The sequence below is a fragment of the Rhinoderma darwinii genome, chromosome 13, assembly GCF_050947455.1.
Source record: "Rhinoderma darwinii isolate aRhiDar2 chromosome 13, aRhiDar2.hap1, whole genome shotgun sequence".
Taxonomy (NCBI): domain Eukaryota; kingdom Metazoa; phylum Chordata; class Amphibia; order Anura; family Rhinodermatidae; genus Rhinoderma; species Rhinoderma darwinii.
Genome location: NC_134699.1, coordinates 70213549 through 70227100, shown reverse-complemented (window position 1 = coordinate 70227100; position 13552 = coordinate 70213549). Strand labels below are relative to the sequence as shown.

The 13552-nt window shown below is 54.9% G+C and overlaps 1 protein-coding gene across 1 annotated transcript; it reads left to right on the top strand.

The window, feature by feature from the left end:
- The first annotated feature begins 239 nt into the window (after positions 1–239).
- NOL11 (nucleolar protein 11) lies at positions 240–13130 on the top strand. The gene is made up of 18 exons (XM_075846941.1): positions 240–547; positions 2820–2933; positions 3035–3091; positions 3619–3767; positions 3993–4050; positions 4123–4264; positions 4342–4521; positions 4717–4793; positions 5880–5997; positions 8100–8182; positions 8620–8691; positions 8774–8958; positions 9114–9239; positions 9555–9794; positions 10024–10102; positions 10180–10272; positions 10467–10574; positions 12535–13130. The coding sequence occupies exons 1-18, from the start codon at positions 386–388 to the stop codon at positions 12649–12651; spliced, it is 2160 nt and encodes a 719-aa protein (XP_075703056.1). The 5' UTR covers positions 240–385; the 3' UTR covers positions 12652–13130.
- Positions 13131–13552: the final 422 nt, after the last annotated feature.

Below are 13552 nucleotides of genomic sequence, written 5' to 3'. Positions count from 1 at the left end.
CCAATCAGATTCCAGTTTAGGCTCCATAGCAACCAATAAGATTCCATCTTAGGCCCCAGTACTGTTGAGGTCTATATCAACCAATGAGATTCCAGCTTGCCTTTATCCATTAACTTTCATTGGGTCCCATAATAACCAATCAGATTCTCGCTGTTGTTTTTAGAGGCTCTTTATAAAATGAAAGCAGCATCCTGATTTGTCGCTTCAGACAGCTCTCCTACTGTGCCCTATTTCGGCAGTCTAGTTCAGGTTTGGTGGTCCCCGCTATAAGGGTGTCGTCTCCTGCCCCGGCCGCCAGTGGCCGCTGTTGTTCCGCACTCTATGACAGCCTTCCGGCCCGATCTCGTTCATTTAGTAGTGACGTCACTGCCGTGCGGCTGCCAAGATGGCGGCGTTGTGTGAGGAGTTCACGTTGTGCGGGCTGCTCTCCGGGACGGGGGTTAGGCGGCAGCAGCAGCAGCAGGACGGGCTGCAGGGGGTGGAGGAGGCTGCGGAGCGAGACACGGTGCTGGTGACAGACAGCGGCCGGACCGTGACTTTATATAAGGTAAAGAGCGGGTGCTGAGACCCACGTGTGTGAGAAGAGCCGGCGAGCCCCGCGGACCTGTGCGGTAGAGGCACGGCGGGGTCCAGTGTGCGGTAAATGTACTGTGCGGGGGTCGTCGTGGTAGGAGACGGGGGGGCTCGTCGTGGTAGGAGACGGGGGGAGGGTCGTCGTGGTAGGAGACGGGGGGAGGGTCGTCGTGGTAGGAGACGGGGGGAGGGTCGTCGTGGTAGGAGACGGGGGGAGGGTCGTCGTGGTAGGAGACGGGGGGAGGGTCGTCGTGGTAGGAGACGGGGGGAGGGTCGTCGTGGTAGGAGACGGGGGAGGGTCGTCGTGGTAGGAGACGGGGGGAGGGTCGTCGTGGTAGGAGACGGGGGGAGGGTCGTCGTGGTAGGAGACGGGGGGAGGGTCGTCGTGGTAGGAGACGGGGGGAGGGTCGTCGTGGTAGGAGACGGGGGGGAGGGTCGTCGTGGTAGGAGACGGGGGGAGGGTCGTCGTGGTAGGAGACGGGGGGAGGGTCGTCGTGGTAGGAGACGGGGGGAGGGTCGTCGTGGTAGGAGACGGGGGGAGGGTCGTCGTGGTAGGAGACGTCGGGGGGAGGGTCGTCGTGGTAGGAGACGTCGGGGGGAGGGTCGTCGTGGTAGGAGACGTCGGGGGGAGGGTCGTCGTGGTAGGAGACGTCGGGGGGAGGGTCGTCGTGGTAGGAGACGTCGGGGGGAGGGTCGTCGTGGTAGGAGACGTCGGGGGGAGGGTCGTCGTGGTAGGAGACGTCGGGGGGAGGGTCGTCGGGGGGAGGGTCGTCGTGGTAGGAGACGTCGGGGGGAGGGTCGTCGTGGTAGGAGACGTCGGGGGGAGGGTCGTCGTGGTAGGAGACGTCGGGGGGAGGGTCGTCGTGGTAGGAGACGTCGGGGGGAGGGTCGTCGTGGTAGGAGACGTCGGGGGGAGGGTCGTCGTGGTAGGAGACGTCGGGGGGAGGGTCGTCGTGGTAGGAGACGTCGGGGGGAGGGTCGTCGTGGTAGGAGACGTCGGGGGGAGGGTCGTCGTGGTAGGAGACGTCGGGGGGAGGGTCGTCGTGGTAGGAGACGTCGGGGGGAGGGTCGTCGTGGTAGGAGACGTCGGGGGGAGGGTCGTCGTGGTAGGAGACGTCGGGGGGAGGGTCGTCGTGGTAGGAGACGTCGGGGGGAGGGTCGTCGTGGTAGGAGACGTCGGGGGGAGGGTCGTCGTGGTAGGAGACGTCGGGGGGAGGGTCGTCGTGGTAGGAGACGTCGGGGGGAGGGTCGTCGTGGTAGGAGACGTCGGGGGGAGGGTCGTCGTGGTAGGAGACGTCGGGGGGAGGGTCGTCGTGGTAGGAGACGTCGGGGGAGGGTCGTCGTGGTAGGAGACGTCGGGGGGAGGGTCGTCGTGGTAGGAGACGTCGGGGGGAGGGTCGTCGTGGTAGGAGACGTCGGGGGGAGGGTCGTCGTGGTAGGAGACGTCGGGGGGAGGGTCGTCGTGGTAGGAGACGTCGGGGGGAGGGTCGTCGTGGTAGGAGACGTCGGGGGGAGGGTCGTCGTGGTAGGAGACGTCGGGGGGAGGGTCGTCGTGGTAGGAGACGTCGGGGGGAGGGTCGTCGTGGTAGGAGACGTCGGGGGGAGGGTCGTCGTGGTAGGAGACGTCGGGGGGAGGGTCGTCGTGGTAGGAGACGTCGGGGAGGGTCGTCGTGGTAGGAGACGTCGGGGGTCGTCGTCGTGGTAGGAGACGTCGGGGAGGGTCGTCGTGGTAGGAGACGTCGGGGAGGGTCGTCGTGGTAGGAGACGTCGGGGAGGGTCGTCGTGGTAGGAGACGGGGGGCTCGTCGTGGTAGGAGACGGGGGGCTCGTCGTGGTAGGAGACGGGGGGCTCGTCGTGGTAGGAGACGGGGGGCAGGGTCGTCGTGGTAGGAGACGGGGGGCAGGGTCGTCGTGGTAGGAGACGGGGGGGCTCGTCGTGGTAGGAGACGGGGGGGCTCGTCGTGGTAGGAGGCAGGTGGGTCGTGGTGGTAGGAGGCGGGGGGTCGTCGTGGTGGTAGGAGACGGGGGGGGTCGTGGTGGTAGGAGACGGGGGGGGGTCGTGGTGGTAGGAGACGGGGGGGTCGTGGTGGTAGGAGGCGGTGGGGCGTCGTGGTGGTAGGAGACGGGGGGGTCGTGGTAGGAGGCGGGGGGGTTGTGGGTGGTGTTTGGGTCTTGTTATGAGGAGGGGGCGCTGACACTTCTGTGGGGAGGGTCAGCATGTCACATGTGACGGGTTCTCTCTTTCAGGTGTCGGACCAGAGGCCGCTGGGTAGTTGGGCGGTCAGACAGGGTCAGCGCATCACGTGTCCGGCGGTTTACAATCACGGCAGCGGGGAGTATGTGGTCGTACATGACGAGAAGGTGAGTGTTACCGTGGCAGCAGCGTTGTATCCTGGGTGTATGTGGGGGAGGGGGACGGGATATATTGGGCTGTGATGTCATCACTCGTGTTCTCTCCTCAGGTCCTCCGGGTCTGGAAAGACGATGACGCCAATTTTGATAAAGCCTTTAAAGCGACGGTACGTCTTTATATCGGCAGCGTGTGCTGGGCGCTCTGCCAGGATAATTTACCTTGTGTTTATCGGTGAGATGGAACATTTTTATGAAACGGTGGTTCACACAATGAGGCTCTGCTTGCTGTCAGTGAATAGAACTGTTCATGTTATTGTTTACATCCAGATGCTGAATAACCTGTACAGATGGAATACTCCTCACAGCTGAGTGTTTGTTACAATTGTATCCTGTCTAGACAATCCTGAGATAAACCACCCGGTCTCCAGACTGTTGCAATTTAACTGTGCTGATACATAGCAACAAACCCTCAGCTGCGAGAAGTATTGGGTCAGGCTGGTTTTCTGGATGTGCAGTTTTTCCATCACGGTCAGAGGCAGCAGAGCGCTCTCCCCGCGGTTTCCATTCACCTCCGAGCCGGTCGTGGGAGAGGGGCGATCACACTGGATTGATCCGCTATAAAACGTTGCGGCGCCCCCCCCTTACCCCCGGGTGTTGGACGTCTCCGCTCACGTCGTTCCTTCCCCCTCTGCAGCTCTCCGCTGACGTTTGTCGGGTCCACAGCCTCCCGGGCGCTGAGCCTTTCATCTTGTTTCGGGGAGGAGCGCTTCGCTTTTTGGACGCTTTGCTTGCGGATCCACAGCAAGAAATCGAGACGGTTGTGACGGAGGACGAGAAGATCACGTAAGTCGTGTCTGAGTGTTAGGGGTGGGGCAGCCTCTGACCGTGGGGGGCACTACTGCCGGTGTTACCAGGGACGGGCTCCAGTCTTGGGCAGGTTGGTCGCTCCGGGAGTGACTGCCCCCTGTAGGCGACTGTTGGCTGCCTCCCAGTAACAGATACAATTGATGGGAGGCTGGGAGTTGTAGTGCGGCAGGGCACGCTGTAACGTCTCCTCTCTCCCTGTAGGTGGTCGCGGGCGTTCCTGGAGGGCGAGCAGCCGGTGTTACTATTCATTACAGAGAAGGTGAGTTTTTAATCTTCCGTCGTCTTCCCGCAGCCTGTGGGCCGTACTTGATGGAACTGTCGCTCTCTGCAGCATCCGGATTGGTTCGTGTACACGTGGCGTCCTGCGTTCAGCGCCTGTCAGAGGTGGAGCCTACCGCCGGCCACAGACGGCTCCAGAGTGTTGGATTTTTCGGCAACTCTGAAAAACAAGATGGCGTCTCTAATGATCTTGTGTAAGTAATGGATCGGGCCGGTGTGGCGGGTGGGGGCTTGACATCCGTCATTGCGATAACCGCTTCCCTTCCCACAGTTTCCAGCGGACACGTGCGTCATTCTGAGATTTCCCTGGCACCATGTGACCCGGAGGTGGAGGCGGAGCTTGTGGTGTCTCCTCTCCTCCAGCTGCCGGAGCCTGCGGACGCCGGAGCGTTAATCGTACTAGATGACTCCTATATAGCGACACTCACGCCCTGCGCCGCACAGCAGAGAGGTAATGAGCGCTCCACACTACACCCCCAGCTATGTACACTGCTGTAAACCTCCTGTAATCCGGCATCTGGTCATGTGACATGACTACTGGGAGTACTCCTCCTCGCCTGGAGGTGGCGCACACTCCTCATTCATTGTAATACGTTTTGTGGGGGGCTCCGCTCTGACGTCCCGTTTCCCCCCTCTCTGCTCACAGATCGTCTCTGTATATGGAACACGACTTTCCAGACGTTACAGGATAACAAGGAGTTCACCCAGAAAACATGGACGCAGGTAATGAGGTCACAGCTGGTAATGCAGGCAGTGCCCCCTGGTGGTCATCCCGGTCAGTGCGTGTTGTGTAGTTGGAAGTCACCGCTGCAGTCACACAAAAATGGCCATTAAAAACGGACCAGCCGTCAGTATTTCACGGCCGTGTTGCATCAGTGTCTCCTACTTTTCATCCCTTTCCAGTCCGTCTGCCCGTTTATCATGGCCGTTAAAAAAAAAAAAAAAAAAGAATTTAATTTGTCAGTTTGTTATTTTTCGTCCCAACCCCCTGAAAACACCACAGTGTAGATAGTGCCGCACGTCCCCTTGTAGGCCATCTTGTAGGAGCAGAATCCCCGGCGGTCAGACCCCGCTCTGGCCAGGGATTCCGCTCCTTGAGTAGCCCCTGGCGTCACCATCCATATATGGACAGTGACGTCTGAGCGGAATCCCCTGCCAGAGCGGGCCAGGGATTCCGCTCCAGGAGTAAACCCTTGATGTCACTGTCCATATATGGATCGTGACGCTGGGGGCTTCTCCAGGAGCGGAATCCCCGGCCAGAGCAGGTTCTGGCTGCCAGTGATACCGCTCCTACAGGGAGCTACAGTGGCGCCATCTACTGGGTGCCACTGTAGCTATCTACATGGAGGGGTGCTATCTACATGGGGTCAGAGGGCGCCCCTGGCACCACTGTCCATATATGGACAGTGACGTCAAGGGCTTTCCCAAGACAGGAGTCCCCGGCCTGAGATCTTGCTTTGCGGCTGGCCGGGGACTCCATAGTTGAAAGCCCCTGACAGCACTGTTCATATATGGACAGTGGTCAGGGGCTTCCCTGGCTCAGTGTGCAGGGAGTCCTCGTCCAGGATCCGCTTTTACCGGCCGTGACAAGGATTGATTCATGAAAACCGGCCGGTAAAAACGGATCCATTGAGTTCTATGGGAGCCGTCTGGCCGTCACATGTCCCTTTTTTTTTTTGACTGCCGGTTTTCACAGTACTCCCATAGAACTTCAGTGTCCTGAAAACGGCGGTGTGAATGCGGCCTTAGTCGGGGAGGTGCGTGCGGGGTCATGCGAGTCTGTTGGTCATGCTTGCACTTTCCTTCCAGCTCTGGACACACGACAGTAAGCTTTACATCCCACACGGAACCTCCTTACTGGTGCTGCGCTACACCTGCGAGCCGTCCTGTCTGGCGTCTGCACTCGGCAAAGGAACCCACAAATCAGGTAACGTGGCTGAGGCCTCCGTATTATGGAGACATTGTGTGTATATTCACCTCCCGGTCCGGCCGGATCGGTGACGTGGACGTTTACTCTTCGTGACAGGATAGTTGAGATCGTTCGGCTGATCCTCCCTCTCTGCGCTCACGTGTGTACTTTGCGTTACTTACTCACCATATTCAGGATCTCTGCTTGCTGTTATTGAATAGAAACCAATTTATATCCAGAGGCAGATAAACCATCCTAAGTGAATACTTCTCACAGCTGAGTTTTTGTTACACTGTACCAGTCTAGATGGTTCTCTGGGGTAAATACATCAGCAACATCCTGATAGTTTGTTACATTTTCCCTGCACTGGTACACTGTAACGGTCTGGAGTCCTGGCTGTTTAGCTCATGTCTGGGCTGGTACATTGTTAGAGGCTGTGGGATCGTGTAGTCAGCCTTGTGCTTGCGGTCAACCTTGCTGCCATGTAGTAGTAACCGGTTGCCGACACAGGACAGGAATACTCGTCCTCAGCGGCGGGTACTTGGCTCTATCAGGATGAGTGTTCTCGTCCTGTGTGACAGCCGGTGTCCGCGCGCCACGATGACGGCTGTAATACACAGCAGCAGTCCGAAGACAAACCAAAGCTGATGGCTGCATTCAGGGGCGTAGCTAAAGGCTCATGGGCCCGGGTACAAGAATTCAGATTGGGGCCCCCCTCCTCAACACCACCATCATCAGACCCCTGTGCGCGCCTATGCCCAGACGCCTTGCCCAACAGCCCCCATAGCATAATGCCCCCACACAGTATACTGCTCCCCATATCAGCCCCCAGAGTATAATGCCCCACATAGCTGCCCACATACATTATACTGTTTCCCATGCAGTATAATGCCCCCCCATGCCATATCAGCCCCCCATACAGTGTAATGCCCCCATATGTGCATAATATAAAAATAGCATAATTACTTACCTATCCTCGTTCTCACGCCGGTTGGAGGATCCTTCGCCTCCTCCGGTCTGTGCTATGGGTGACTCCGCGCAGGCAGGCGCAATGATGTCGCTACATCCCGCCAGGCTACGTCGAGCCGCTCAGGGCACAGTGAATGCTGGATCAAGGAGACGTCAGCTCCTTGCTCCAGCATTGAATGGAACCGGGACTCCGGTGAGTGACTCGTGACCCCCCGGAGGTCTTCACACCAGGGGGACGCGACCCACAGTGTGTAATGTATTGTGCAGTTAGCAGTGGAGAGAGGAGGGGGGGCTGTAATTTAATGGGCCCCTCTCCACCGCAATCAGCACACAACACAATACATTACATTACAATACATTATAAGGCAACTCACCACAACACAATACATTACAATTCAACACAATACATTACAAGCCAACACATCACAATACATTACAGACTCTGCAGCTCACCTGGAGTCCTCCGCACCGGCTCTCCACTGCACTGGGTAGAAGACGTGTCACGTGACAACACGGTCACATGGTACACCATAACCAGGAAGTGTCGGCTTCACGGCCCAGAAAATTAATTTAACAAGCATGCTGTATGGCAATGGGAGCACGTGGGCCCCCCAGGCTTAGGGGCCCGGTCGCAACCGCCGCGACCCCTATAGCTACGCCACTGGCGCCATTCAAAGCTAAAGTGAGAAGGGGGAAATCCCTGTGATGTGATGAATGGCTATCCCTGGTATGCATGACATAATATGGGCAGACTTGGTATCGCCGCGACCGTAACGACCTGTACAATAAACGTAAAACGTTATTTATGATCTGTGTAAAAAAAAAATCTGTAGCTGAACTGCATTATTTTTATTGTTTTTCAACATTTTTGCCAAAATAAAAATGTATAGAAATGAAACCATGTAAATGTACCAAAAAATGTCACGTACACGAAGTACAACTCGTCCCGCAAACAACCGTCTCGTACAGCGGCGTCGTGCAAGACATGAGTTATGAGCGCCGGAACGCAGAGAGGGAAATATCAAGAAATAGTTCGGTTCTCGAGGCCAAAATTGTCCGTGTCCTTAACCAGTTAATAGTTCCGTTCCTTGTGTGGTTAGTCCTCCCCCCTGGTACCCGCTGTGTGTAACCTCTGCACCTCTCTCTCTCAGCCGGCGACGCCGTCTCCATAGTGAACTGGGAAGCGTTAACCGGAAAAAGTGAACAACCCAAAGCGACCGCACCCAGGAGGACGGTAAGTCCATAACTACTTAACCATGGCTGCCGTATCCCATGATGCACTGCTGCCTCATAATAGAAGTGCCGGTACTGCACTACACCAGTGATGGGATCATCTACGAGGAAAAACGGCAGCGGAACGTGTCTGACGTGGCTGCGGATAGATACATTCACATATCAGGCAGAGCTGGGGGGGGGGGGGGACGTGCCGTCATTGGAGGCTAGAGGGCGGGCCGTGACCTCACAGGCCCCCGGTGGACGTGATCACTGATCGAGAACGTGCCTTGTTTCCATCCTCATCTAGTCCTGCTCACACAGCTGATGGGTTGTTACAATGTATCGGTGTAGGTAAGAGAGGACAGGAGAGCGGCTGCGTCTATCGCCTACATGACAGCTGCCGGTTTTCTTTGGGTGTCCTATGTCCCCCTCTGATTTCTGTCTTGTGTTTTCCAGCCTAGAAGAAGACGACCCCCGGCCAGCAGTGAGGAGAAGAGCTCGTTCATGGAGATTCTCTCCAATATCCCGGTAGGAGTTGTAGTCCGGGTGGGCCGCTTCTTCCAGGTGCTGGTGGTCTGTACCGTGTGTTAATCATCTCTTTGCTTTTCAGACGACCCCCGAGTCTCAGATCCCTTCCCTGGTGCAGCGCGTCTGGATGAGCGAGGAGCTGGCGCACCTTCAGACCACCGTCAGCAGCGTAACGCAGGGACTCGTAACTCGCTGCAAGACAGAGTCCAGGTTCTACCCGCAGAGCTCCTTCATTAAACTCATAGAGTCCGGCATGTTGTCCTACAGGTACCCAACACCAGGGGCGCAGTTGGGGGGATTATACCACTGATTATACTCCAGTCACACCCAGAGCTGCATCCAAAATTTTGCATCCCATGATGCACTGCGGAGTTGTAGTATGGTAATGTCCTGAGTGCGTCACTACACTGTTGTTTTTGCAGCTTGTGCCCGGATTTGATGACCCTCTGCCTGGAGAAGCAGGACGTCCACACATTGCAGCTGTGCCTGGAGCAGTTTGTAGACGTCCCGGAAGGCGTCCTCTGCGCGTGTTTAAAGATGTTCCTCACGTAAGTGCTGTCAATGAATGGAAACGTTTATGATCTATTTATTCAGACTTTTTTATTTTCCTACTGACTCATCTGAGGGTTTGTTACAATGTATCAGTTTAGACTATTCTGTAAGTTAATCACAGCACCAATCTCTCCTGTCCTGTTCTCCAGGCCGGTAGCTTTTTTCCTACACTAATGCATTGTAACGAACCCTTAGCTGTGTGAGCCTCTGAATATAAAGAAAGTTTGCGATCACTGACGGCAAGCAGAGATTTTGTGAAGTCTGTTAAAAAGTTGCAGTGATGAATCTTTTAACGTGTTTTGATCCTTCAGTGTCGATGAGGAAATCCTCAGTAACACCGTCATGGACACAAAGTCTGCAGCGTCTTATGTCCATGTGAACGAACCCCCAAATCCCCCCGAGGAGGCGATGGAGCAGGAGCCCGCGCCGGTGGTACAGAACGGCTTCAGCAGCCCCGTTGTAGAGGAGGACAGCTGTGACGTCCAGATGTTGGACAAGATCATGCCGGAGACGCAGGGCTCCCCAGTCAGCTTAAGGCGCGCCGTCCTCCTGTATCCTTCTCTGTAGGAAGAAGTGCCTCCGTCTTAGAGTAATGTTACTTCTGGGGGCACTGCATGTCCAGCGTTACGTTCTCATCAACCTCGTCACCGTATTTCCGGCTGGCTTTGCCCTGTGCATCCTGCTGTTGACAGATCTAGTATTCTTCGTGTCCCTCCTTTCCAGGCGCTGGCTGACGATGGTTTCACGTTCTCCGCTTATTTCCTTAATACCCGTGTCCAGAAACTCTGTTCTCACCTCCCCGTTCAGCGAGACCTTCCTCCTGCCTCATCTGAAGGACGTGGCCTCTGAACAAGTCATTGTAGGTAGCGCTCCGCGTCGCCCTCCATGTTCTGCCTCGTTCTCTGCGGTGTCTGATTATTCTGACTTCCTCCGCAGATCCTCCTGAGTTACCTCTATTACCTGTACCAGAAATGCAGCGAGAACGTCACGCTGAACCTCCCGGGACAGGAGCGGCTGTCCGTCACGCAGGTAATCCGGCATTAATGGCACCTGATGGCTGCTGGATTATTAGACAGACATAGGAGTCTATAGGACTGCTGAGATTCTGGATTATCAGATACCCCTGTATTGCATTCTTTCCTCAGCTGGGATGCTCGTTACACTGGTTTTGGTCTATGATCTATACAATGTAACGTTTGCTCCCTCCATGTTCTTCTCCCCAGATCTTAGATTGGATGAATCTGATTCTTGATGCCCATTTCACTGTGTTGGTTCTGCTGCCCAAAGCTAAACCCCTGCTACGCACCCTACAGAAGTTTGTGAGAGCCCAGGTCAGTAACACCAGGACACTGCCTGACATGTCTGATAACAGAGAACAATAGATTGTATTCACCTGTCCTACAGTCATCCTCCCCCAGCCTGACATGTCTGATAACCCAGAACAATAGATGGTATTCCCCTGTCCTACAGTCATCCTCCCCCAGCCTGACATGTCTGATAACAGAGAACAATAGATTGTATTCACCTGTCCTACAGTCATCCTCTCCCAGCCTGACATGTCTGATAACAGAGAACAATAGATTGTATTCACCTGTCCTACAGTCATCCTCTCCCAGCCTGACATGTCTGATAACAGAGAACAATAGATTGTATTCACCTGTCCTACAGTCATTCTCCCCCAGCCTGACATGTCTGATAACAGAGAACAATAGATTGTATTCACCTGTCCTACAGTCATCCTCCCCCAGCCTGACCTGTCTGATAACAGAGAACAATAGATTGTATTCACCTGTCCTACAGTCATCCTCTCCCAGCCTGACATGTCTGATAACAGAGAACAATAGATTGTATTCACCTGTCCTACAGTCATCCTCTCCCAGCCTGACATGTCTGATAACAGAGAACAATAGATTGTATTCACCTGTCCTACAGTCATTCTCCCCCAGCCTGACATGTCTGATAACAGAGAACAATAGATTGTATTCACCTGTCCTACAGTCATCCTCCCCCAGCCTGACCTGTCTGATAACAGAGAACAATAGATTGTATTCACCTGTCCTACAGTCATCCTCTCCCAGCCTGACATGTCTGATAACAGAGAACAATAGATTATATTCACCTGTCCTACAGTCATTCTCCCCCAGCCTGACATGTCTGATAACAGAGAACAATAGATTGTATTCACCTGTCCTACAGTCATCCTCCCCCAGCCTGACCTGTCTGATAACAGAGAACAATAGATTGTATTCACCTGTCCTACAGTCATCCTCCCCCAGCCTGACCTGTCTGATAACAGAGAGCAATAGATTGTATTCACCTGTCCTACAGTCATCCGCGCTATAACAAAATGGCTGATAAGGAGCAATAGATTTGACCCTTGTGAGTGGGGGGGGGAGAGGAGTAAAGTTGTCTTGTTTGTGGTGAGGATTTGCTGACTCCTTTCCATCCTCCCTTCCATCCTCCCTTCCATCCTCCCTTCCATCCTCCCTTCCATCCTCCCTTCCATCCTCCCTTCCATCCTCCCTTCCATCCTCCCTTCCATCCTCCCTTCCATCCTCCCTTCCATCCTCCCTTCCATCCTCCCTTCCATCCTCCCTTCCATCCTCCCTTCCATCCTCCCTTCCATCCTCCCTTCCATCCTCCCTTCCATCCTCCCTTCCATCCTCCCTTCCATCCTCCCTTCCATCCTCCCTTCCATCCTCCCTTCCATCCTCCCTTCCATCCTCCCTTCCATCCTCCCTTCCATCCTCCCTTCCATCCTCCCTTCCATCCTCCCTTCCATCCTCCCTTCCATCCTCCCTTCCATCCTCCCTTCCATCCTCCCTTCCATCCTCCCTTCCATCCTCCCTTCCATCCTCCCTTCCATCCTCCCTTTCATCCTCCCTTTCATCCTCCCATTATAAAAAGAAGTTCTACAACTTTCTAATTACCATTCACTGACAGCAAGCAGAGTTAACAGGCTGGATGCAATGCTTTACTGTGTAGGCTCTTCTATGTGCTGAGCACAGCAGCACAGATTTTCTCCTTTCCTAAACTGCAGGCTGATGGCTCTTCCCTACACTGATACATTGTAACAAACCCACATCTATGTAATTAGGAAGTTTTCAACCACTACAGCATTGATTGTTTCCATTCACTGACCGCAACAGTGACATAAGTGTATTTATTTACGTCTGGTAAGCTCTATAGTGTGACCCCGCCTAGTTATGTCACGTGATAGGCGTATGTCGGGTCATGTGACTGCGCTGCGGAGACGCCGTCTGATCACAATCTCTGTTTTCTTTCTCCCAGATGAAATTTTTCTCTGAGTTGAACAAGATAGAAGGAAGTTTATCCGAATTACAGAATGTGCAGCGGCGGCCGCGGAGCCATGGACGATACGCCATCGAGGTCCTGGAGCTTTATTAACAGGACGGACGTTTTATCCGGCGTGTTGTATTTGTTTCGTACGAAGATTAGGACGACTGAGATCCCTGCCGGGCCGCGGGGGACTGTTGTGCGCCCTGCCGGGCCGCGGGGGACTGTTGTGCGCCCTGCCGGGCCGCGGGGGACTCTTGTGCGCCCTGCCGGGCCGCGGGGGACTCTTGTGCGCCCTGCCGGGCCGCGGGGGACTCTTGTGCGCCCTGCCGGGCCGCGGGGGACACTTGTGCGCGCCTCTTGTTGGTTATTTATTGTAAGATCTTTCAGAAGAGGAGGGTCATCCCCTCATCCAGTCACCGACACATTGTAACGCCTGATAATCAGAGGGTTCATCATCTGCCAGGGATTTATCTTATCGTTTATAGTCACTGTGGTCTCCCATAATCCCCTGCTCTGACCTATATAAATGTTGATCCCAAGTTTTCTTGTTTATGAATAAAATATCAGAACGGCAGTGAAAACTGACACACTGGCTTAGCTGTGAGGTACTTGGGTGTTTGTTTCCTTCCTAGAACGCAATGATTGGGGTGGCGGGACGACCCTCTAAGTGTTGGGGGATATGGCCGACGTAGCGGCGGATTCACTTATTTCCAAGACCGGTCTCATTCACGTCCTTCCCAAAAGCAGCGCCTGTAATACCACTTGCCACCATGCAGGGGCGCTGTCTCTGATCTTTCCTTGATTGTTATTTAGGGTGACTACTGTTAATGTGGGGGTGTGTCAGGAAGGTTTACGCCCTGTGGATTTGCCCAGTGTGGAGTCTCACACATCCTGGGTGATCTGGTGATAATTTGGCCCGGAAGTAAAGTTTTTAATTCTCTCCAATTGATGTTTTTGCTGTGGATGATGCGGAGAACGTCAGCGCTGGGAGTGAGGGAGCGGGCGCCGG

Bases quoted from the DNA above. Each gene is read 5' to 3' on its own strand.
- NOL11 (XM_075846941.1), top strand. From the start codon at position 386: ATGGCGGCGTTGTGTGAGGAGTTCACGTTGTGCGGGCTGCTCTCCGGG. The intron at 4,265-4,341 runs GTAAGTAATGGA...CCCTTCCCACAG, and splicing joins GGCGTCTCTAATGATCTTGT to TTTCCAGCGGACACGTGCGT. The intron at 10,103-10,179 runs GTAGGTAGCGCT...CTTCCTCCGCAG, and splicing joins TGGCCTCTGAACAAGTCATT to ATCCTCCTGAGTTACCTCTA.